This window comes from Colossoma macropomum, unplaced genomic scaffold (assembly GCF_904425465.1).
Source record: "Colossoma macropomum unplaced genomic scaffold, Colossoma_macropomum, whole genome shotgun sequence".
Lineage (NCBI taxonomy): Eukaryota > Metazoa > Chordata > Actinopteri > Characiformes > Serrasalmidae > Colossoma > Colossoma macropomum.
The window spans coordinates 13,209,912-13,232,019 of NW_023494804.1; the positions used below are offsets into that span (position 1 = coordinate 13,209,912).

At 39.1% G+C, this 22,108-nt stretch overlaps 3 protein-coding genes across 5 annotated transcripts in view; all 3 read left to right on the forward strand.

The window, feature by feature from the left end:
* Nucleotides 1-6,917, forward strand: part of rph3aa (rabphilin 3A homolog (mouse), a) — a 44,768-nt gene extending 37,851 nt beyond the window's left edge. For both annotated transcript variants that reach the window (XM_036594569.1, XM_036594570.1), the window contains exons 15-17: nucleotides 2,720-2,801; nucleotides 3,020-3,116; nucleotides 6,008-6,917. In XM_036594569.1, the coding sequence (XP_036450462.1) occupies nucleotides 2,720-2,801; nucleotides 3,020-3,116; nucleotides 6,008-6,141 (313 nt within the window). In that variant the 3' untranslated portion in view covers nucleotides 6,142-6,917. The remainder of the gene's footprint in view (nucleotides 1-2,719; nucleotides 2,802-3,019; nucleotides 3,117-6,007) is intronic.
* A 3,425-nt stretch (nucleotides 6,918-10,342) lies between these two features.
* On the forward strand, nucleotides 10,343-14,591 carry pla2g3 (phospholipase A2 group III). The gene is made up of 7 exons (XM_036594568.1): nucleotides 10,343-11,098; nucleotides 11,214-11,346; nucleotides 11,568-11,702; nucleotides 11,864-12,780; nucleotides 12,885-13,014; nucleotides 13,123-13,233; nucleotides 14,094-14,591. Exons 1-7 carry the CDS (start codon nucleotides 10,525-10,527, stop codon nucleotides 14,356-14,358), a joined length of 2,265 nt encoding a protein of 754 aa, XP_036450461.1. The 5' UTR covers nucleotides 10,343-10,524; the 3' UTR covers nucleotides 14,359-14,591.
* A 750-nt stretch (nucleotides 14,592-15,341) lies between these two features.
* The window catches only part of ttc28 (tetratricopeptide repeat domain 28), a 250,475-nt gene continuing 243,708 nt past the window's right edge, over nucleotides 15,342-22,108 (forward strand). For both annotated transcript variants that reach the window (XM_036595414.1, XM_036595415.1), the window contains exon 1: nucleotides 15,342-15,708. In XM_036595414.1, coding sequence (XP_036451307.1) covers nucleotides 15,679-15,708 — 30 coding nt within the window. In that variant the 5' untranslated portion in view covers nucleotides 15,342-15,678. The remainder of the gene's footprint in view (nucleotides 15,709-22,108) is intronic.

Consider the following 22,108-nt stretch of genomic DNA (forward strand, 5'->3'; position numbering starts at 1 on the left):
ATTTTGGTTTACTATCATCCAAACAATCATTTTCCCACACGGATTTCAAAATCTGGAAGTAAACAGTTGTGTTTAGATATATTAGCGTTCACCACTAATCATCCATGTCGCAAGAAGACGTCTGAAAACCAGAGCGAATGTTTCGTACCTTGAGCTGCAGACACGAATCACGTGAACACCAGCTGCTTCCTGATTGGGTAAGATCAGCTGGATTTATTTGCATAAAGTTCAGCTCCACTCAACTTTTTGATACACCCCATCCCCCATTATGCACCGCACAGCCTCATCTGATGGAATCAATGCTTTCTATTGAAAATGAAAATGCAAGAAAAAGAAGCTGGCGAATTGGACAAGAAAAGTTCAGCTTCATTTTTATCAACCAGATTGATAAAGCAGAGAACTTGGCCTATGTTCGGCTAAACACCTTCTCATTGAGTCATAAAAACATTAAGCATCATAACTGGATGTATTGCTCTGCTTCATCTCATCTGCAAATGTAAGAATAGCTCTAATCTCTTCGGCCGCCATGCTTTCAGATAGAAAGCCTTTTACGCTAAGGGTGCTGTTGGTCCCACCCTGATGGGATTGTTGACAGGTTGGGAAGTCCATTAAAATGAAAATGCAATTGGGTCAATGCATTTTTAAAGACATATTGCCACAGAATGAACGCAGTAGGCAAGGATATGTAATTGCTAAGAGGAGAGGCACCAGTTCCCTTTTTACATTTGAATTTTATCCTCTTTCTAGCTTGGTGTTCTCTTTGATAATGCGACTTTTAAAGGCATTATTAAAGAGTGCAAATGCATATAAGGTAGGTTACATTTTAATTACCATTTTGACACCATTATTGTATAATCACATGAAGCATAAATATGTAGTTCTGGAAATAAATTTGAATTTAAATAAAGTTAGTTATAAAGCATCTAAATTGTTGTGTAAATGAAATGTCAATATTAATGTAGTGAATTTTCATTTTGAGTCCAAAGTTGCATATATGAATGGGACATTTAAATTCAAACATAAAAATACATTACCATTTTATACATTACATATTCATTTGAGTTTTGCTAATGATATGCTTCCATATCCACATAATCAACAAATCTGCAGACACACCAGCCCTTTGCGGACAAGACTGGACACTCCTGGTCTACAGCATTTTTTTTCCAACCATGATCAAACATTTTAAAAGCATTCTAAAATACACAACTGTTCAGTTTGGAATCACTTGCCATAATAAATTCAGAGTGGTTTAATGTGAAACATATCACTGTAGAGAGACCTACTGACTCAGCTTTCTTTACAGTGGTGATAAAGGATTGTAGGGAAAAATAGGGAATTCTTCCTCAATATCTTTTGTTATTTTATATTTAAGCAGCAGAGCAAGTGTGTTATCACAATTAATGTAATAGCTGTGATTCAGTCACAGGCCAAAGACCTTCATAGCAGCCATGTCATCATGATAATACACATCCTCAAGGCTTGTGTTGCTTTATACAACAGTACTGCAAAAAAAGTTAAACAAAGAAGCCCCAAACATTTTATCTAGTGTGCTTTAATATTAGCAATTCCTTCATCTGAAAATGTACTTACAGCCAAAGCCATAAAACTGTGACAATATCAGGTTCAGCTCCACCTTTTTAATAATTACTACATTAACCTGCATCTGCGTCTTTTGTTCCAGCCAGTCTGTAAAGCATTTCTTAGCCCATCTAGTTTGCCAAATTGTATTCTGTTCATTTCTGGCTAATTCCAGTTTGTTTAGTTGTTCCACCATCACAGCTGTCATCCAAAAACCTTGCTTAGCAGCAACGACAGGTTCAGAACTCTTCTTAAGAATCTGACCAAACAGGCTGCAGGTCAGATATTATCTTATATCAGTTATCTAATGTGTCCATTTTCTGGTTTTAGATATAATAAAGTATAAACTTTATTAGTGAATCGTTGCCAATTGTTAAACGGTGCTAAGAGGAATGTAATTGTGAAAAAAGGGCCATTATCACAAATAAAAGCACGTGTAGAATGCTTATCAACCAATCAGAGTGTGCCGTCTGATCTGACTGTCATATAAACAATAATAACTTTTGCAATGTGTATTTCAATATGACAAACTACTCACCAAAAGATATTTTTATACGTTTTATTCATAATTTCAGGAATTCTGTGAACAAGAAGTTAATAAATGATTATTAATGCAGTGTAATTACAGATTTACATTCATAGTTTTATTACTTTGTCTACCTAGAGAATTGATTTCCACATTTTAAATATGATAAATTCTGGATATTAATTTGATTATAAATTTATAGAATTCTTGATGCTATGCAGCTTTCTCTGTAGTTTTAGAATCTTATATAGCTCTGTTCAACATTCTGGACACAGCAAACATTTCTTACTTTATTATGTGCTTTATTTACAGCTCCCTTGTGTCCAAGTAATTATTTGAAACATGTGAAGTTGCACAGGACTAACATATTAGAGTCATTTTATACATGTCAAACAGGTTTTGTATTCTTGAAAGCTATAATTTCAAACTTTTGAACAGTAAGTAGAACTGTGTTTTGGAAGAATCTTGTCTTTGTCCTCCTTTGTCACATCTCATGGGGTGGCTATTATTAGCTTATCATAGATCTTTTTTTTGGGAAACTAATTAGACCCCCATGTAGCTCATAAATGTACTTCACATTGTTGTCTTTATTGTTGTCGTGCTGTTCTGCAGTTGCCTGAAGCCTGACATGGGGAAGAAAGCTAAGAATAAAACACAGATCAAGAAGAAGACCCTGAACCCTGAATTTAATGAGGTTTGCTCTTTCTGTCTGTCTCACTAATACCCATCTGTCTTGCTAATATGAGATGGAGCAAAGCGCTCTTCAAAATGCCGTGAAATGACACCTTGAGAGAGCATTTATGAGCTCTGACACATCAAAACAAAAGGAAGTTCCTCATTCTCTTCATGTCACATGAAATGGGTTCTGCCACTGACATGTTTCAGAAACTGACAGGTTTTTTGTCATTGCAGGAGTTCAGCTATGAGATCAAGCATGGTGAACTTGCAAAGAAGACTTTGGATATCTCTGTCTGGGACTACGACATGGGAAAATCCAATGATTTCATAGGTATAGACTCTTTAGAGCATATCATATGTTAACTTATGGATCCACATAGTTCATAAAAGGGACCAAACAATATATCGATTGGAGGGGATACTGGTGGATATCGAGATTTTGCTAATTTATCAGTACCAGTGAAAAACCTGCAGATAATGTGATAATGTGGCTTGTCTTATATTGTAACAAACAGACATCCTTTAATATTAGCAGAACCATTTGCTTTATTAAGACTGGTAATCTGACAGTCATCATGTATTTATATACAAGTGGCTCCAAAAGTCTGAGACCACACAGAAAAACTTGGAATAAATAAATAACAAATGTTTAGACTTTAAAAAACTAAAACATCGATAAATTATGAAGTAAATGAAGAAGAAATATTCAAGATTCTGCACTATATGTAGGGCACTATGCTATAATTCAAGCAAATTTGTGACACTGACATTTTTTTTAGTATTATTTGTTCGTGTTGAGGTGACTCTTCAGTGTATCTGATGTACTCATCAGAGGCTTTTGCACAAATTTGTAAAGTCTATCCCAACTCAAGTGCATTAAAGCAAACTGGGGACAGAATAAATACTAAGAAATTGTGAAATTCATATAAAGGTTTTAAAAAAACTACTTCTCACTCAAACTGGTATGCTGGTGTATACAGTCCTCAATTACAAAAAAGTTGGGACAGTCTGTAAATTGCTAAGAAAAACAGAAAACAGTGGTTAGTACATTCTGTTGTACCTGTTTTAATTTAAATAAAAGTTGTTTTATCTTTGAAACTATATATTTTTTTGCAAATATACACTCATTCCAAATTTGATGCCTGCAACATGTTTCAAGTTGGGACAGGTTTACTGTTTACTGTTACATCACCTTTTCCTTTTAAAAGTACTTAATATGTACTTAATAAGTACTTAATAAGTGATCTGGATGGTCCTTTTCATCCTCGGCCCAGAGAACATGACATGCATTATTTCCATAAAAAATCTGAAAGTTTGATAACAGTACATGCTGTTATTAAAGCAGCGTCATTTGAGGGATGGATTTCACCAAAAATCTTTTGATGATGTTTCACCATAAAGAGGGATATACCTAAAATCCTTGCAATCGCTCATTGAGGAATGTTGTTCTTAAACTGTTGGAATATTTGTTGATGCATTTTTGGCAAAGTGGAGAGTAGAGGTGAGTGATATGGAAAAATGTAATATAACAATACTTGAGGAAGATTTTTACAAAACACAGTGTGGCACAATATTGATTTTTTTCTGACATCTGATAAGTTAGAACAAAGAAAGTTGAAAAATGCTGTCAAAAATGATGTATGCAATTACTTGTATTCAACATTTCACACACTGTAAAATCTACATCCAAAGTATATCCACAATATAAATATACTCAGAAGAGCATATTGTGACATATTGTCATGTAATTTATCACAATGCAGCGTTAAGTACTGTCATATTGCCCAGCTCTAGTGGAGATTCTTTGCGTTCTTGCTTATAAGAGACTAGCATTACGTGTTTTAAGTTTTTTTTAACATTTCACAATGTTCCTAGTTTTAAACTGCCCCTGTCCCAACTTTTTTGGAATGTGTTGCAGGCATCAATTTCAGAATAAATGTATGAAGTTGATAAGATAAAACATTTAATTTTGTGTCTTTGCACTTTTTCTTGTTTAAATATAGGTCAGTGTGGATTTACAAGTCACTGCTCTTTGCAATTGTTCACTTTGTGAGCTGCTTATTTGAGTTCAAGAAATTTGCAGTTCACAGTTCAATGATGCAATACAATTTCTTATTTTAAAAAGTCGTTCATATCTTGGTTAGGATAGCACAGGAAGAACACATGTTGGTTCTTGATTTCATGTAAGCCATTGCACGAATTTGTTAAGTTTCATTAGCAACTTACCTGATTTAATTGAACGAAGGACTAATTAGATAAATTAGGTATTGGTTGGTCACTGTAAATTCTGGGCCTCCTCAAGGAGATGTTTATGGTTAAACAAACACGTAACATCACGTAAAATCTTTTTTGGATTCTAATTGCTTAATTGTATTTATTGTAATGTTCCTCAAAGGAGTGGTTCAAATTTACATAATTTTCCACTTACCCCAGATATAAGTAGTCAGCCAAGACATGCTTGGTGTTCAAATTATGCTTCTTCAGTTTAGCTTTTTGATGTGTTTTAGGACACAGTATGAGTTAATGTGAGCTATAAAAAGGAGCAAAACTTCTCAGTGTAGCTGAACACAGCAGGCAGACTTTTTAGACAACAGTTGTTGTGCCGAATTCCAACTCCTCAGCACAGTCCAACTTAACTGTTATTTCAATTTATGTTTATTAATAAAAACAACAAAAATCACAAACATAATCTGTAACGTCCATATGGTTGCATAAGCATGACTGCAAAGGCATGTCTGAATTCAGCACAACACCTCTTGTTTACTAGCTTCACAGTGAAGTTTTGCTTAATTATCTGTTAATTCACAGTAAGTCGTACTGTTCCCTAAATCACAAGGCTGCACAACCTGAATGAAGACCTGGATGCAGTTTGAGCTGATTGAGATAAGTTTTGGGGCTCTATTTATATGACAGAGGAGTCACTGACTATTGACTCCTAGTGTTTGCTAGCAATTTTAGCTTCATAGCTCCAGTACTAAAATAAAGAAGCCAAATTTGGGCATTAAACATGTTTTTTCGCCGAATCATTCTTTCAAGATAACTAACTGCAGTTCTGTGTTTGCTTTCATCTCAGTTGGGCCCCAGATTAGAAATGTTGTGTGCTGTAACATGCATGCTATATCCATAATGATGCTCAGGCCAGTGATATAGAGGGCCATGGTATGGTAGTGATGATGATGATGATGGTTAAATAAATGCAATAAAATATACTGTATAAAACAGGTGGCTGTCAGCTTGGAATCACAGCCAAAGGAGAATGCCTGAAGCATTGGTACGAGTGCCTGAAGAACAAAGACAAGAAGATCGAACGCTGGCACGTTCTGTTCAACCAAAACAACGTGGAGGCTGATGACTGAAACGTGTCCCTATCCTGCTAGATCTTTGTGACTCTGTATGATCCTGTCTTCCACCATCTTTATCCCTACCCTAACTGTGCTAATAACATGACTTTGTGTACCCAGTGTTCTTCTTGCTTTGAATTCCTATGTTGAGCTATTACGTAACTAGTGGTCTAGGTAACATGGAACTGACTCACTGTTAATCCGCTATTGTGCACAAGAGTGCATCATGGATTTTCAGGCAACATGAAAGAGCCTCATAGGATAAGAACATGGGAAGTAAATGTGACAGTAAATGTGACAAATACTATATTTAAATAATAAAAACCACCAAATAATTTTGAAACATGATAATGTTGCTGCTCGATTAGATTGGAAAAACAACTTAGCATTGTAAGCTACGCACGTGGCCTTGAGCTATATTTATCATTTCTGTTTTGAAATTATGCAAACAACAAAAGTTTATTTAAATGAGATATAACATCCAGTCAATTTAGACTATGAATATGAAGTTGAAACTATGTACTGACTGTTGTCTTATTGGAGGGTTTTATTTCGATATAGTCCATATAAGTGCTCACTTATATATACATATATATCACTCAATATTTAGGAAATGTTCTATGTGCATTTTCTCAAATATTCTTGTCATTGTTCTGTTCCTACCATTGAAAGAAGCTTATTCAGTTTATTTGTTAAATACTCAGACACGCTACTGTATGTTGAGTGTATGCACTTGTATTATCTAAATGTAGCCAATAAAATATACATGACACAAAGTAACCTTGCTGATATGTTGCAACGTGAAACATTCAAATCACTCGCAATAATTGGCTAGCCATGTGTTTGTACTCTGGAAAGTCTCTGCTCACCTGTGTCTCAAGATCCAGCGCAAAGGTCAGCAAGTGAAATGCTCGACAATCTGTAACGCAATATCATCTTCCAGTCTGGAGGGGAATTTCTGTGTGATGCCCAATGTCACTGTGCTGAAAGAAAAAAGGGTACATTTTAGTCCACGAAGATGCCAACAATATATACCCTCAAAGGTACAAAACTGTCTTTAAGGCCCAAATGGTTACCTTAAAAGAGTTTTACAGGTAAATTATGTTCACTTACCCAGGGAAAAAAAGGGTTTTTAAATAGAAATGTAACAAAAAACCTGGAGTGTATAGACAGAGTGTATAAAGTTAATGCAAATTAAAACAATACATTCCAACAGAATATGATACAATTATGTTCCCTAACTAAAAGTACTGAATATGTACCCTTGAGGGTTCTCCCCAATGACATGAGGGTACTATTTTTCAGTGATTTGAATTTGCTCTTTGTGCATTAATATGATGCAAAAACACAATGTGAGCATACAAAGTAAAACAAAAGCCTGCTGACCCCTATGACATGCAAACAAAACTAATTAGGCCTGTCATAAAATTTTAGCTGACAATTAATTCCCATAGAGGTAACTGTGATTTGCAATTTAATTTTTTATTTTTTTTTAGTTCCTGGTGATACTACAGCTATCCACGGTCAGGGATCCAAGAGAGCATAGCTGGGCTCGCTTTCTCTGGGTGGAATGAATGATCAGTATGATGCTAGTGAGCAAGAGTGCTTGTTGGCTAACATAACAGAATTGGCAGTTAGCATTCTCCTCCAAGCGTGTTGAGGTGTCCAATAACTGCATTAGCAGCAGTCAGAGAAGATGCGGTGGCTCCATGTGACTCAGAGTAAGCACACACCAGTCTTCACCCTCTGAGCTTGGTAGCATTGCGTGATGGGGAGAAGTAGCTATAAGATGTGAACTGTCATTGAGTAAATTGGGCAGAAAATGGGATGGTGGGGATGTTGTATTAAAGTACACGCCAGAAGTGGCCAAACTGACTGAATAGCACCTCTTGACTCTTGGTTGCTTTCAACTGACGATCTCAAATAAGCTAACAAAATATTGTTAGATCCTCTAACAAGATATTGTTAAATACCCATCGTTGCATTCTAAACGTATTATAGCACCGGGTCAGAAGACAGAACTTTGGCTGTTTTTGTAAGACCCACAATGTGTCTCAGTGAACGTGTTTTCTACTTTCTTTTATTTACATGAATTCACATTCATGTGCACCCAGTTCACATTCTTTGTTTGATGATAAACATAACATTGTGAATAGAGGTGGCCAATATGATGAAATTTTATCATGATTAATGTTGTTATCCTGATAATATGCTTTTGTGAGCATATCATGGATATTGTCAGAAACGGACTCCATGTTTCATTACAAAGACAGCAGAATTAGTCCTGTTTAACCGGACTTAATGCAGCATAATGTGTAGAACACTGAACAAACATCATTGTGCTCAGAGTTTTCAAATGTGCCACTACTAGTGCATTGTGTCTGTGTGTCACAATGTTGTGATATGTATTCTGTATGATAAAAACATCTTTTAGTATTATGATATGATCATTTTGCCATATTGCCCACCCCTAATTGTGAAAGCTGAAAACTCTGGAAAAAAAATTTTAACAGCTAAAATAATTGCGATCCGGCGACTATGTAATAACTGTGACAAGCCTAAACCTAATATGTCACGTTTCCTCACTGACACTCACAGACAAAAGGCAAACTATGTGGGTAAATTTTTGTGGCGATTTTGAAAAGTCACATCTTATAAATGTATTCACAGCCTTTGACCTTCTGGAAATCAGTGAATATTGATTACACTTTAGCATGTCCATACGCGTCATTTCCATCTTATGTAACAAGCCGGGAGACCCCTCATGTTGTGCTGGAGTTTTTCCTCTTGCCTGCTTTCAACGTGTACTTTCTCTTTCCTATAACCTGCTTTAGAAAATTTTGGTATGATGCACTTCAAGAACATGGCACAATTAACGAAAGTGCCAGTGTACTGTTGACAAAGTAAGACTCACATTATTTGTCTTGGCTTATTTCTCAATTTCAAGCAGAACAGAGGAAACTCAGCCAAAAAAAAAAAACTAAGTGGATGTCCAGAAGGTGCACTTTCTAAAGCACTGGAAGAGCTGTTGGGGGCACGTTGCTCTTTTCAACACAGGCTAAAGCCCTAAAAGCAAAAGATTGATCAATTACACAGAGAATAGCATCTAAAAGCTCAACCAGCTTTGTTTGTGTTTACTTTGTATGTCAACAAAGCACTCAATATCTCCATTACTGTGTCCCACCATGAGGTGAAAAAATGCCTTTAGAGTAAAAGGCATGCAAAGAGTGAAATATGCCAAAATCATTCGAAATATGGCATAAATGTAGCTTTTTTGCATGTTCTTACTAATTATAAACTTAAAAGTAAGCAATAAGGTAATAAGACTTGAGGAAATAAACTTTTCACCTTCATGTTGTAACTGAATTTATGAGTGCAATGAAAAAATTAGCTGCAAATTTCTGTGCAATTTCTTTCAATAGTTCATAGATGTTAGAATCTGGTTCACTGGGGGAGGGCGGGGGTTACCAATGAAGTAATGTTAATGGTTAATCTGCCAGCCGTGCCCCCAGCAATGATAGGACAGAAAACTTTGTGCGAATCAGGCGAGGGCTGCACCAATCACCGCAGTGACACGCATAAGGAACCTGGTGACCTTTGATTCGCTAGGTAAACACTTCAGCCTCCTTTGGGTGTGCAAACGTTCTTATCATTTTAGCCCATCACTACAAAGGCATTCTTACCTCATATATGTTAAGTGTAACAGACATTGTTTTACATGCAGAATCAGTATTGCACATGATGAGAATGCAGTGTTACTATGTCAAGACTGACCATGACACTTTAGCCCTGCAGTGTCCATTCTTAGCGGCTGCCACAATCACATTTTTCTTTACCCTGGAGTTTGAATCTTGTCTTGTTGTCACATCGCGTCATGTCATGCAGGGAGATAACAAGATGTTGCGGATATTGATAAAACATGATAAAGATAATGACTAATGCATCAGTAAATGTTTGATGTATCACTCTATGCGAGTCCATTCTAGTCCCCATAAGGACTGTACCAAATCAGGTGTGTTTCTGTGTTGGTACCTACACAGTCAGTTCTCCATAAATAAATCTACTTACCAAAGACACGCCTGTTGCCAAACCCTCCTTTTGGTCATCCAAACATCCTGATGTTGACTCAAGTCCAGACCATAAGGGAAGTCCCCCCATTCGGACCATCATATAAAAGAGCAAAGGGTGCAATGCCCAGTCACATAGCTAGAACAGAGGTGTGTAGCAGATTTGATTGATTTTCCTTTGGCTTTGTGTGCAACACCTCAAATTATTTATGCATTCACTTAGCTTTTTCTGGAACTTTCTGATGTGAAAAGCTCAATACAGCAGCATTTCATTGCAGAGAGGTTTCAGTTCAGTCCATTGCAGTTACCTTTTCTGGATTTCACAAATAAAATGAACGGTCGCTGCCTTTTTCAGGCTGTAGTGTGCCTCATGTCGTTTTTCCTAGATTTTTCCGCTGCTGGTCATTTTTGGACATTTGCAGGAAGCAGCACTTTCTGCTTCTGGACTAAATCTATCTCAAATGGGCGCACACATTATATGTTCCTTCACCAAACTGGAGAGGCCAATGAGAGATCTCTTGTCCTATTTGACAGTATCTGGAACAAGGAGAACAGCCTGGTGGACTGCATTACAAGCAGCGACCAAGCTGTTACCAAAAGCTACGAGTCAAAGTGCTGGGAGGCTGGAGGCAGGCCGTTCTTAGAGACTCCAGATGGACGCTTTAACATCAGTGAGCTGGTTGAACCCGATGGCCCCTGTGTGGCCATGGGCCGTTTGGCAGGACTCAGGACGTCTGTGCGCAGGAGCAGAGACCTGGAGAGTGTTAACCGCAAGGCGGCATCCATGCGGCAGAACAGTGGAGAAAGTTCCGGGCTGAAGCAGAGGCGCACAAAGAGAGCATGGATGATCCCAGGAACTCTGTGGTGTGGTGCTGGAAACAAGGCCCTCAACTTCTCAGACTTAGGTCAGCAGAATATGTTGCTTGTGCTTTTAGTATTATACACAACCCGATTACCATGCTTTGTGCAGTAGTTAAAGAGGACCTTGATGTTTGTGACAACTGTCCTCTCGTGTCATAGGTATGTATGAGGAGACTGATAAGTGCTGTAGGGAGCATGACCACTGTAAGGACGCCATCGCCTCTTTTGGGTTCAACTACGGAGTCTTCAACACCAACATCTTCACCTTGTCGCACTGCGACTGTGATACCAAGTAAGTCTAACTTCATTAACACAACCAGTTTCATGTTCCTGCAGCTGGAGTTTGACTTGCTAACAGCATCGATTCATTACATAGCCTCCTGTAACATGAGACAAAACATGACTGTGAGAAGGCTTACTTTAAAGACGTCTCACATTTCTATTGCCCACTAACACTGAGGGGTGTGCTATCATGTTAACTTAATGTGATCTCTCTCTGTGATATTGATTCAGGTTCCGCCGCTGCCTTCATAAGGCCAACGATAGCATGTCCAATGTGGTAGGCTACGGCTACTTCAACATCCTCAAGATGCGCTGCTTTGAATTCTCACAGAAAATGCAGTGTGTGGAAAGGACCTGGTGGGGCATGTAAGTGAGCATATATTACATATATTTAATCAAATGTTTGCACTGAAAACTCAAGTTAAAGACCCATAGAGCAAAATGTCCAGCAAACATCTATATAAGTATCTATAGCTACATGGCTGTAGAGTAATACAGGAGATATGACTCTTGACTCTTCTTAACAGGTGTAAATTATATCAGCTGACTAAATATGCGTTGGTGAAAGATGCAACATATTACAATTCCACGTCCCCTGAGTTAGAAGATGACATGCAGGGTCTAGCCATTTATCACACAATCTCTGCTGGAAACCACACATTCACTACCAGCTCTGCAATGTCCTCTACGGTGCTCATGGAAGATGCCAGGACAGCCAGCACAGAACAGTCGACAGTGTCTGGAGCTGAACTGACATCCAGTACAGCGAATGCACCTGAGCTTCATGAAGGAAGTCCACAGACAAATTCACCACTGACAGAGACAACTTTACCACAAACAACACAGAACAAAACAACAGACCCACCACATACACAAAGGACAGATTCACCACATACACCAACAAAAGATTCACCAAGGACGCCAACAACAGTTTCACCACAGACAAAAACAACAGATTCACCACATACACCAACAAAAGATTCACCAAGGACGCCAACAACAGTTTCACCACAGACAAAAACAACAGATTCACCACATACACCAACAAAAGATTCACCAAAGACACCAACAACAGTTTCACCACAGACAAAAACAACAGATTCACCACATACACCAACAAAAGATTCACCAAAGACACCAACAGTTTCACTACAGACACAAAGGACAGATTCACCACAGACAAAAACGACAGATTCACCACATGTACCAACAAAAGAATCACCAAGGACACCAACAACAGGTTCACCGCAGACATACTCACCACAGACACATTCAGGTGTGCCAATGACAAAAACAACAGATGCACCACATACACCAACAAATGATTCACCAAGGACACCAATAACAGTTTCACCGCAGACACAGAGGACAGATACACCACAGACAAAAACAACAGGTTCACCAAAGACGCACCTCCAGCCTGATCTACACACCAGGCAGAAAGGTACAATGTGTGGCTTTTATACGTTAAACATCCTACTTAAGTCCATTCCAGCATATATTATCTTCAGGAAAAAGGTTCTTAAAGGGTGACTTTCTGCTTTACAGATAAACTGGAAACATGTGAGAGTTATAAGGACCTGGATTCCTGTCGTCATCAGATACCTGCAATGCAGGAGAAATATGGCCTGCGCAACAGTGAATTCACCACTTTGTACCACTGCAACTGCACAGCAAGGTAGCCACATGTTCTACACTATGATCACAAGAACTGAACACGTTGACAGTCAGATACAGACTTTAGCACAGAAACAGAAAAAAGTACAGTGTGTTGTTTGTAACACAGGCTTGCCAGAGAGTTCGCTGGACAGGACAAGGCCGATGACGTTCACTTCTTATTGCTGGACTTTGTGTCCCAATTTTGTTTTATTCTGCCTCTGAACTGCACTCATGAAAGGTGAGATCACACCATATTACACTGGATACCAAATGATAAATAGCATGTAAAACTACCATCATTCGTGCAATTGTTCACTGTCAGTGAAGTAATGACTGAGGCTGAGGTGAAAGAGATACCAAAATTATTATTTTGAATCACAATATTCAGGGCTGTTTCTGAACTTTTGAGGGCCCCAGGCAACAGCCTACTTGTATGTAGAAATGAAAATAATTCTAATGTTTATTAAATGTAAAGAGAAATATGCAGTCTTTAAACAACTAAATTGTCATAGTTAATAAGTATATATATTTTAAAATGTTACATTGTTTGCCAATAGTAGTCATTTTCCTGCCAATATCATGATTGACAAAAACATTAAAAAACAAAACAAAACAATATTAATATAGTAATACTATATTAATAAATTGAAGCCACGAGCTACTACATTGAGAACACCAATTACTATATTGATGCCACGAATTAATATATTGAGGCCACAAGTTATGAGAAAGTTGATTTGTGGCCTCAATGTAGTAATGTGGGGCCTCGGTATATTATTTTGAGGCCACGCCTTATCAAAAAATAATCAACATGTCACCTTAGGGGCTGCGTACACAACAAAACAGAACAAAACCGGAAATGACGTACTCATTGGCGACTGATTCTAGAAACCGCACACAGCAAGAAAATAACCTTGTGATATAATTTCGTTTTTGTCTGGGCAGTGAAAAATATCGTGCTATAAATTTAAGGTCATTGCCCACTGCTGTTACTGCTCACCCTCTATTCATCGGTTTTTGAATTATTTTACAAGGCGGACAGTCTCTAAAATCAAAGCTAACTCACCGCATCACTCTTTCCTCTTTTCTTTTCCACAGCTGCTCGATCTCTTCTACCGAGGCGCCTCTGCTCAAACGATGGAGCAAAGACGTGGCTGGATGGCGCCCTCTAGTGGCTTCTAAGCGTAAAGCCAAGCGCTTCAACTCAAAACGGTCCAAGAGGAAAGACTCAACATTTAGGCTGTACAAAAAGTGTCTGAGGATGCACTCCAAGCTGCAGAAACACAACGCACCCAAGGAAAAACTCCAGGACCACGGCGGTGCAGCATCACAGCGACAAACTCTACAATACGCTCTGAACTAACAACATGCAACGACATACATGATTTCTCATTTGGTGTGCAGAAACTGAGCTCATTGCAAACTGCATATAAAAATTGTACACTGTGTACTCATGAATGTGAATGTTTGTATATATAATTTAAATATATATTTCTATAAAAAAACACTGTAAATATCTCTGCGTGTCTCATTCCATCGTTTTGATTCATGCACAGAGAAAAATATGACCAAGGACAGTTAAAGGGGAGGTCCACTGATCTTTCGAAATGAGTCAGTCGCTGAGATGTAGTCATTCAGAGTGGTTTGATGCAGATCGGTGTATTGTAGAGAAGCTTCGATATATTTACAGAGGTGGTGACAGGAGCCAGGGGTCACATCGCAAATGTAGCCATTTCATTTACTAAGTCTTTTGTGTTTTAACAATAAAGTAGTACTGGAAAATAAAAAAAAAGATCAATCAATTAATCACCTAATCAATACCACTGCAATTGCTTATCCGCAATGAATGGATGTTAAAAATGTGTTTCAGGTCAAAACCTTTTCTCAGAACTATTGCAAAACACTGTCTCAGGCATCAGTGTATAACTATTTCGTGCAGCTTTCTGTGAGGTTGTATTTAGGCACTTACGTCTGGTTCCCACTGTAAACAGTAAACAGAACTAAGCATTTCATATGAAATCACTCCGAAAGACTTCGTGTACATTTTACCTATTTTACAATGCAGAAATGTTCGAAAATGTGGTGGAGCGTCCCTTTAAAGAACCTCAGTAAGAGATTATGACTCCAACTGTATCACAGCATCACAGGCCTTTTGTAGTTCGAGACAACAGGTAATACTGAGTACCTGAGATGTGATGGAGGACCTTACACACACACACACACACACACACTCTTCTGCTCCAGTAGGTAACCTAACTCCATCCTGATGTCACGAATAGTAACTGAGCCCTTCACTGCAACCATACAATTGTGAACCGCCTCTACCGGGAGAGAGAAAGAGAGAGAGAGAGAGAGAGAGTGAGAGAGAGAGAGAGAGAGAGACAGAGAGAGAGGGAAAAAAATCCGCTACAAGAGGAAAAAACGCGAGAAAAGCGGATTTGACAACATGGCGTACTTTCCCCGGAATAACTTTTTTCTGAGGAGCTGCTGAGCGTTTCTGCACAGCTCTGCATGCCCTACTTTTCTCAGCTCGGTTCGAGCAGCCCAACAGCCAGAAAGTTTGAAGTGGCTAGCTAGGTTAACTCACATCGCGGCCTGTCCTTTTTTTCGTCGTTCTGGACGGAAACTTTATCATGGGCTGAAAGTTTCGAGTCGGCATTGTCGGAAAACTGAGCAGGACAGGATGGAGAAACAAGGGACGAGACGAGAAAAGGTAAAACGGCCACGGTGTGGAGAAGCGAGTATGTGTGGTGTCTTGTGACTTTAGCCATGCCTCGCATCTTTGCTTTGCTAACGGTTATCAGCTCAAGAGAAAGCGACCGTTTGTTAAAACCGTTTTACCTCTTCAGAAACGTCTACGGTGCCGAGTTTTGAGACTCACTTAAAAATTAGCTTCTTTGCTTTTCTCCATTTTCTTTTTTGGGTTGTTCGTGAATTGTGGACTGTTAGTTACTAAGCTACCGCCAGTTTAGTGCTCATGTCACAGCTTCTCTTGTTGAAAACAGGGTTTCACTACTACAGATACTAGTTAATGTCTTCTATCCTAGACTGACGAAATAAACAAAACATTTAAGGTTGGAGTTGTAACCGTTAGCAAATTTGAAGTTGGTCGGATTTTTTTTTGGGATTTTTAACTCTTTCCTGGTCTTGACTGAGAGGCCAAAGCGGACGATAGGGGCCCTTTTCACTCTTCACATAAATATAACACATAATATGTTCCTTCATAACCTTCATATCCTAGTACATTATGAACATGGAGCTGAAGAAAAATCAAAGAAAACAGCTCCACATCACAACACACTGACTAAGAGACAGGGCTGTCAGAGTGTCTGTGTCTGGCTTCTGTTTTGGCCGATTGTCTAATGGCAAGCCTGGTCCCTGTAGAGGAAGCGCCTCAGTGGTCTGGCATCAGCGCTGGAGCAGTTTAGCATGGAGATGTCCTCGTAACAGGTGCTGGATCTGGAACAAGATTCTGACAGAGCTTCACTGCAGCGGACCCCAACGTGGTTAGCCCAGACTGCCGACCAGGACATGCTTTGTGATGGTTCCATCCTTGCCAAAGAGCAGTGGTTGCACCTGTGTTTTCTTTTGCACTCGCACCTGGGAGGTTTTAAGTTATTTCCCTGAGGACATTAGGATGGTCTTGAGAATTGTTCCTGGGCCTTTTTCTTTACTATAGAACCCTTTAAGAAGCATATTTTTAACCCCTTAAGTTTTGTTACACATGTTGCATTTAAATCCCTTTAGTTACTGAATAATAAGCCTTTGTATGTAACAAGCCTGGCATGTTAAGTGGTTAAGAGCGTAAGTTTAATAGGCACAAGCCTTTCCTTTTTGGGATCCTTTTGTTGTAAAATAGACTGCTAAATCATAAAAGTGAGAAGTGTGAGTAACAAAAGAGAAAGACATTAGGCTTAACTCCAAAAAGGAATTAGGAGCTACACGTTAATTATTGCATTACAACTGAGGAAAAAGTAGATTCACAGATTTACTTCACTCATAGTAGTAGTTTAGTACGTAAGGTACACTCTTAGCAAAAAGGGTTCTAAAAAGGAACAAAAAAGGGTTCTTTTCAAGGCTTGTAACAACATTGGAACCCTTTCAAAATGGTTCGTTATAGAACCATCTGCAGTGCATTCTCCATCAGTCTGAAGAACCCTTTCACGATGCAGAGAACCAGCTGAATGGTGAAATACAGTACACTTCATCAAACCTTAAAACCGAAGATTGATAAGGTAGCAGATTAGAGGAACGATGCACAGAGGAAGTGGAGAGATTGAGGTCAGCCAAATGTGATTTTACTAGAAATCTGCTAAGCGATGACAAACAGGGTCAGTTAAGTGAGTCAACCAGAACTGTTCTGAAGGTTTGCTGAATCATATTTTGCTGGCAAGTTGTGGATGGCTGGCTTACTGCCGGTCATATGGCTGGAATCAAAAGTATCCACAGCATAACAACAGGAAGCAACCTCCAGTGATCCCATGAAAGGCATTTTCCCACCGTAACTGCCTTAAGACTTCACATCCTCCTAGCCAGTACAATAAAAATGTATAAGGGATGGAATTTTTATATAAAAACAACATTAAAATCAAATTGAATCAACTGATTCATTTAATGAGAGTCACTGAAAAAGGTTCAGCATGTTAATAAAGAAACCTGAGACTGAAGTAATCCTTAAATGCCTGTTGAGTTGCTTCTCTACAGTCCCTAACAAGAACCCTGATAACCACATTAATTAAATTAGGGCTATCATGATTAATCAATTACATTTGAGCAATAAAAATAATCAGTAAAAATATGCTTTATCAGTCATCGACAATGATTAGTTCGTATGATAATGTATGTTTTTGTTATCTTCCTAATCTCTCACGGTTAGAAGAAGCCTTATTGGCACCTGCATGTAAATGCATTTTTGTCACATAATGTTTTTATAGAACTTTTAATGAAGTATTTTAAAAGGCTTTTATTTTTGTGTTTTGCCAGTAAAGTATTTTGGAGTATTTGAAAGGCTACGCATAGTTATTGTTCAGCTAAGTCCATTTTTATTGTTTGATTGTTAAAAACTGTGGCTACTCGATTTCTCATCAAAATAACCAGTAGATTAGTTGATTACAAATATAACTGTTGCTGACAGCTATAATATCATCCATGGTCTAAAAAACATCCAGGGTCTGCTCTTTGTTATTTCTATTTGACCACTCATAAGAGGGACCACTCCTTGGATTTGGGAATTGGCCAAAGAGCATCCAGAAAGCAGCTGTTGCACAGACATACCGCAACATGCTGAAGCCCTAGGGCTTCCACCGAAGGGGGCATCTACTTCTCCATCGGCTGCTTGATGCCTCCATGGCCTGCCAAAGGAGAGGCTTGTTTTCATTTTCCCAGGAATGCGCCGCGGCCCCCTGACCCGAGCGAAGCCGAGGGGGTAGGAGCAGGAAAGGAAGCCAACAGCCCCAAGGTTGGGCCACGGAGGTGGAGGCACTGCCTACTTGCGCAAATGGAAACGAATGTTAGTTTGAGCGGGCATGGGGACACAATAGGTTCGGACTGTTCCCTGTCGGCAGGGTCTCACTGTGTTTGTTCTGCTGGACCGGGCCCAAAAAGCAGGTTGAAAATTCCTTCTTTATGAGCTGAGGCCCGGAGTATTATTGGAAAGAGTCTGCAGTTTGACTTAGAGCCTCGCTCAGCTGTTTGAAGTGGAGGAGGACAGAGAGGACAGCGATTAAAGAGAAGTAGAACAGTGCAGAAAAGAACGCAGCGTGTTACATCTCCACCTAGGCAGCTAGGCAACCAAATATTCTTTGGCTGACCTTCTGTGGTTCACGATAACAAAAATGTTCATGAAATGTTTTATGGCAGGTCAGCTAACAGGTGTTTGACAAGTGAAATAAAATATCTCTCTGTAAACATGTTATGGGCCAGGAATCTACAAGAAAGATTTGAATTAGCCTGTTCATCTGTTGCTTGTTGTGTCTGTGGGAAGTTTACAGCTGTTATATTTGGATCACCGAGTGGAGTTCGTGTTCTACACGTGTGGTGCGTGTTTGTGCTTGTGGTGGGTCCGCGCATACCCACTGTGATGTATACTTATCTGCATCTGGGGTGTGTGCGTACTAGTGTGTATGCATGCTGCTGCAGCTTGAGGTTTGCACTCTGTTGCTTCAGCTGAGGAGGGCTCCCGTCTCCCGTCTCCCTCCCTGAACTGGTGTGCCCAAATTTGTCTTTTCAGAATTACCTCCACCAAGACTCTGATTAAGTCTGCCTGCGCGTCCCATGCGGTCAGCGGCCAACAGAAACACACCCAACACTGTTATCTGTGCCTGCCCCTGGATAATGCTACTTCAGACAGGCTGCACGTGCAAACTGGTTCAAACTTCACTGTGGCGTTGAATAATAAAATTCAGTTCTATAATAAGAATGGCCATATTTGAGCTAGATTAGTTTTCACTGGAGATGTACCGTAATTTATAGAAATGGTTCAGTGAAAAATCAAATCTACACAATATTCCACTTACCTCTATATGTAGTCGATCAGTCAAGGCATGTCGCTGGAGCTGGAGCTACAAGGCTAATGTTGTCAACAAACACCAGAAGTCAAGAGTCTCTCAACTCTTCCATAAATGCATACTGTGAACTATACACATGAACAGAACTTCACAGTGTAGCGGTGGTTACCTAGCATGTTCAGCTACACAGTGAACATGTTTTGTTCATATTTACAGTTCACCTTAAGTCATACTGTGTCCTAAACCAAATCAACAAGTCTGCAGAACCTTAAGGAAGACCTGTGTGTGGTTTGAGTGGGTTGAAAAAATTTTGGACATGTATTCACAAAAAATATTGGGGTGACTATTGACTAGTCCAGTCCACCTCACAGTGATATAGTACTAAAACCTGCTAATAGACACAGCAGTATGGTGTGTTGTAATTGTGGCTTCTGTCTCTTAAGACTGACGTGAACATCTGGGCTATGACATTTCAGTCCAAGCAGTCTGTGCTAATTTGTTGAAATTAACACAATTACTTAACTACTTTATCCTGTACAAACCCCTTTGAAATTACATTACAGAAGCTCTTCTGGTAAAACTAATCCAGACCCAGTGGGGCCTTAGTCACATACAGGTTATCAGTCAAAGTAACTTGAATTTTCATCCCTTTAATCCTAGAGGTTCACACATTGGCCCATATTTCCATTCTTTTCATAATTACATGCCTCATAACTACATAACTTGGAGATTAGTTTGATAGTAGTTACTAAATTATTCATGTCATGTTACTAAATAATAAGCCTGGGGTTAACTTGGTCTCTATATTTCTCATATGAAAACAAAGTAAATACTTCACAACAAAACAAAATGTAACTGCGCCAACAAATGTGCAACTCTGCAGCTTACGCTATTCTTCTTTCTTTCTGCTTTGATTTGCCCTTTTTTTTAAGGGGGGGGGTGATGCAATTACTTTCAAAACACTTTTGCCTTCTTCTGCCTCTTATCTCTCTGCCTGCCCTCAGTCTATGCACTGTTGTCTCTCCTCCCTTCTTTTCCCTTCTATCCTTGCCCTGACAGTTCTTTGCTTTTTGTTTTCGACTCGATCCTTTATTCTCTATTCTGTCTGTTTTGCTGTCTTGCTCTTTGTGGCATGCAGGAGCCCAAATTCAGCTCTCTATCTGCCCTTTCCCGTTCCCCACTCAGCTTCTTCAGGCTTTCTCACTTTAACCCTTAAAAGGTGCAGTTATCACTAGCAATAACAAATGCTTGGTGTAATTCTATGGAAGTTTAATGGGAAATGTGGATTGGATACTTTCAATTAACAGCACATTTGTATTTGAATGTATTTTATTATACATTGAATTCAGTGGAATATTATTGTTGTGCATACAGTTTTCAGAACTAACACTTTAGTCTTTACTTGACTTCGAAACAAAGAGATGAGGTCAAAAGTGCAGAATTGAACCTGTCAGTACAGAATGTGAATGTAATTTGTTGTATAACACATTAAGTAATTAAACATATACTTATATAATTGCATTGAGATAGCAAAGTGAAAGTAACAGCTCTGAATTTCTAAGGGTTAACTGAGGTTCTCAGACACCCCCCTTCCTTTTCTCTTTTCTGTATTTCTTTCGGCCTCTTCTCTCTCATTCGTCCCCTAGCTGCAGCTCCAGCTCTCCTTCGTCCTTCCTCTCTCTCTTTCTCTGGAAGTAATTACCCTGCTGCGCTATCCCAGAGTTCCTTTGGAGGAGGGGTGTGGCCTGTGCCAGAGATTACAGGAGAGCAGAGGTGGGGAGTGGCTCTCTGCTCCTGCCCTCTCTCTCTCTCTCTCTCTCTCTCTCTCTCTCTCTCTCTCTCTTTCCCTCGCTCTTCACCCCTCGCTCCGTCCCTCCCTGCTCTTGGGGATGCTCCAGATGTGAAGCTCTGAGGTGGCTACCCATAAATTTCCTGCATACTCTTAAGTCAGCAGCAGCCACTGCTGTGTTCTTACCCGAGGAGTTGGCCTCCTGGCCAAAAAAGCAGAGCAGAGCCTTCCAGCAGTATTGTCCTGATGTTAAAGCTCTGTTTTCCTTTTTGTAATTTTTTTTTACCCCCTCAATGCAGCTGCTCCCCTCCTTTCATGCGTAGAAAGAAATGACTCACAAAACTCTCGTGTTCAGCTACATTGAAAAATTTGAGGTCCGTAAGTTTATATGTAAAGACACTAATGCTGAGTAATGTGGAAAAGTAATAAACATAATAATTGAGGTAATAAAAAGGTACAGCCTCAATAATCTTGATAATGCTATCTTGATATCGCTATCTTGATAACAATAAATGTAATGATAATTATACAGTCAAAACGATCATAATACAGTGAATACATTAAAGCATCACTAGGGTCATGACAGAAACATGCTGGTTGCTACCTGGGCTTTTCTGGCCATAAGATTTTCAGTCTCTTTAGTATTACTGCTTATATGTGTTGAAAATATGAGAAAATAAATCTTAAATGTTAAAATCGCGTTGTGTCTGTGTTTGCAGATTACCTAACTCATTGTTCTACATCATTTGACTCTTGAGTGATTTTGGCATTTTGTTTCGTTCCATTTATTACATTTTTCCCATTTTTATCTGTCTTTT

Bases quoted from the DNA above. Each gene is read 5' to 3' on its own strand.
- pla2g3 (XM_036594568.1), top strand. From the start codon at position 10,525: ATGAACGGTCGCTGCCTTTTTCAGGCTGTAGTGTGCCTCATGTCGTTT. The intron at 12,781-12,884 runs GTACAATGTGTG...TCTGCTTTACAG, and splicing joins TCTACACACCAGGCAGAAAG to ATAAACTGGAAACATGTGAG. The intron at 13,015-13,122 runs GTAGCCACATGT...TTTGTAACACAG, and splicing joins CACTGCAACTGCACAGCAAG to GCTTGCCAGAGAGTTCGCTG.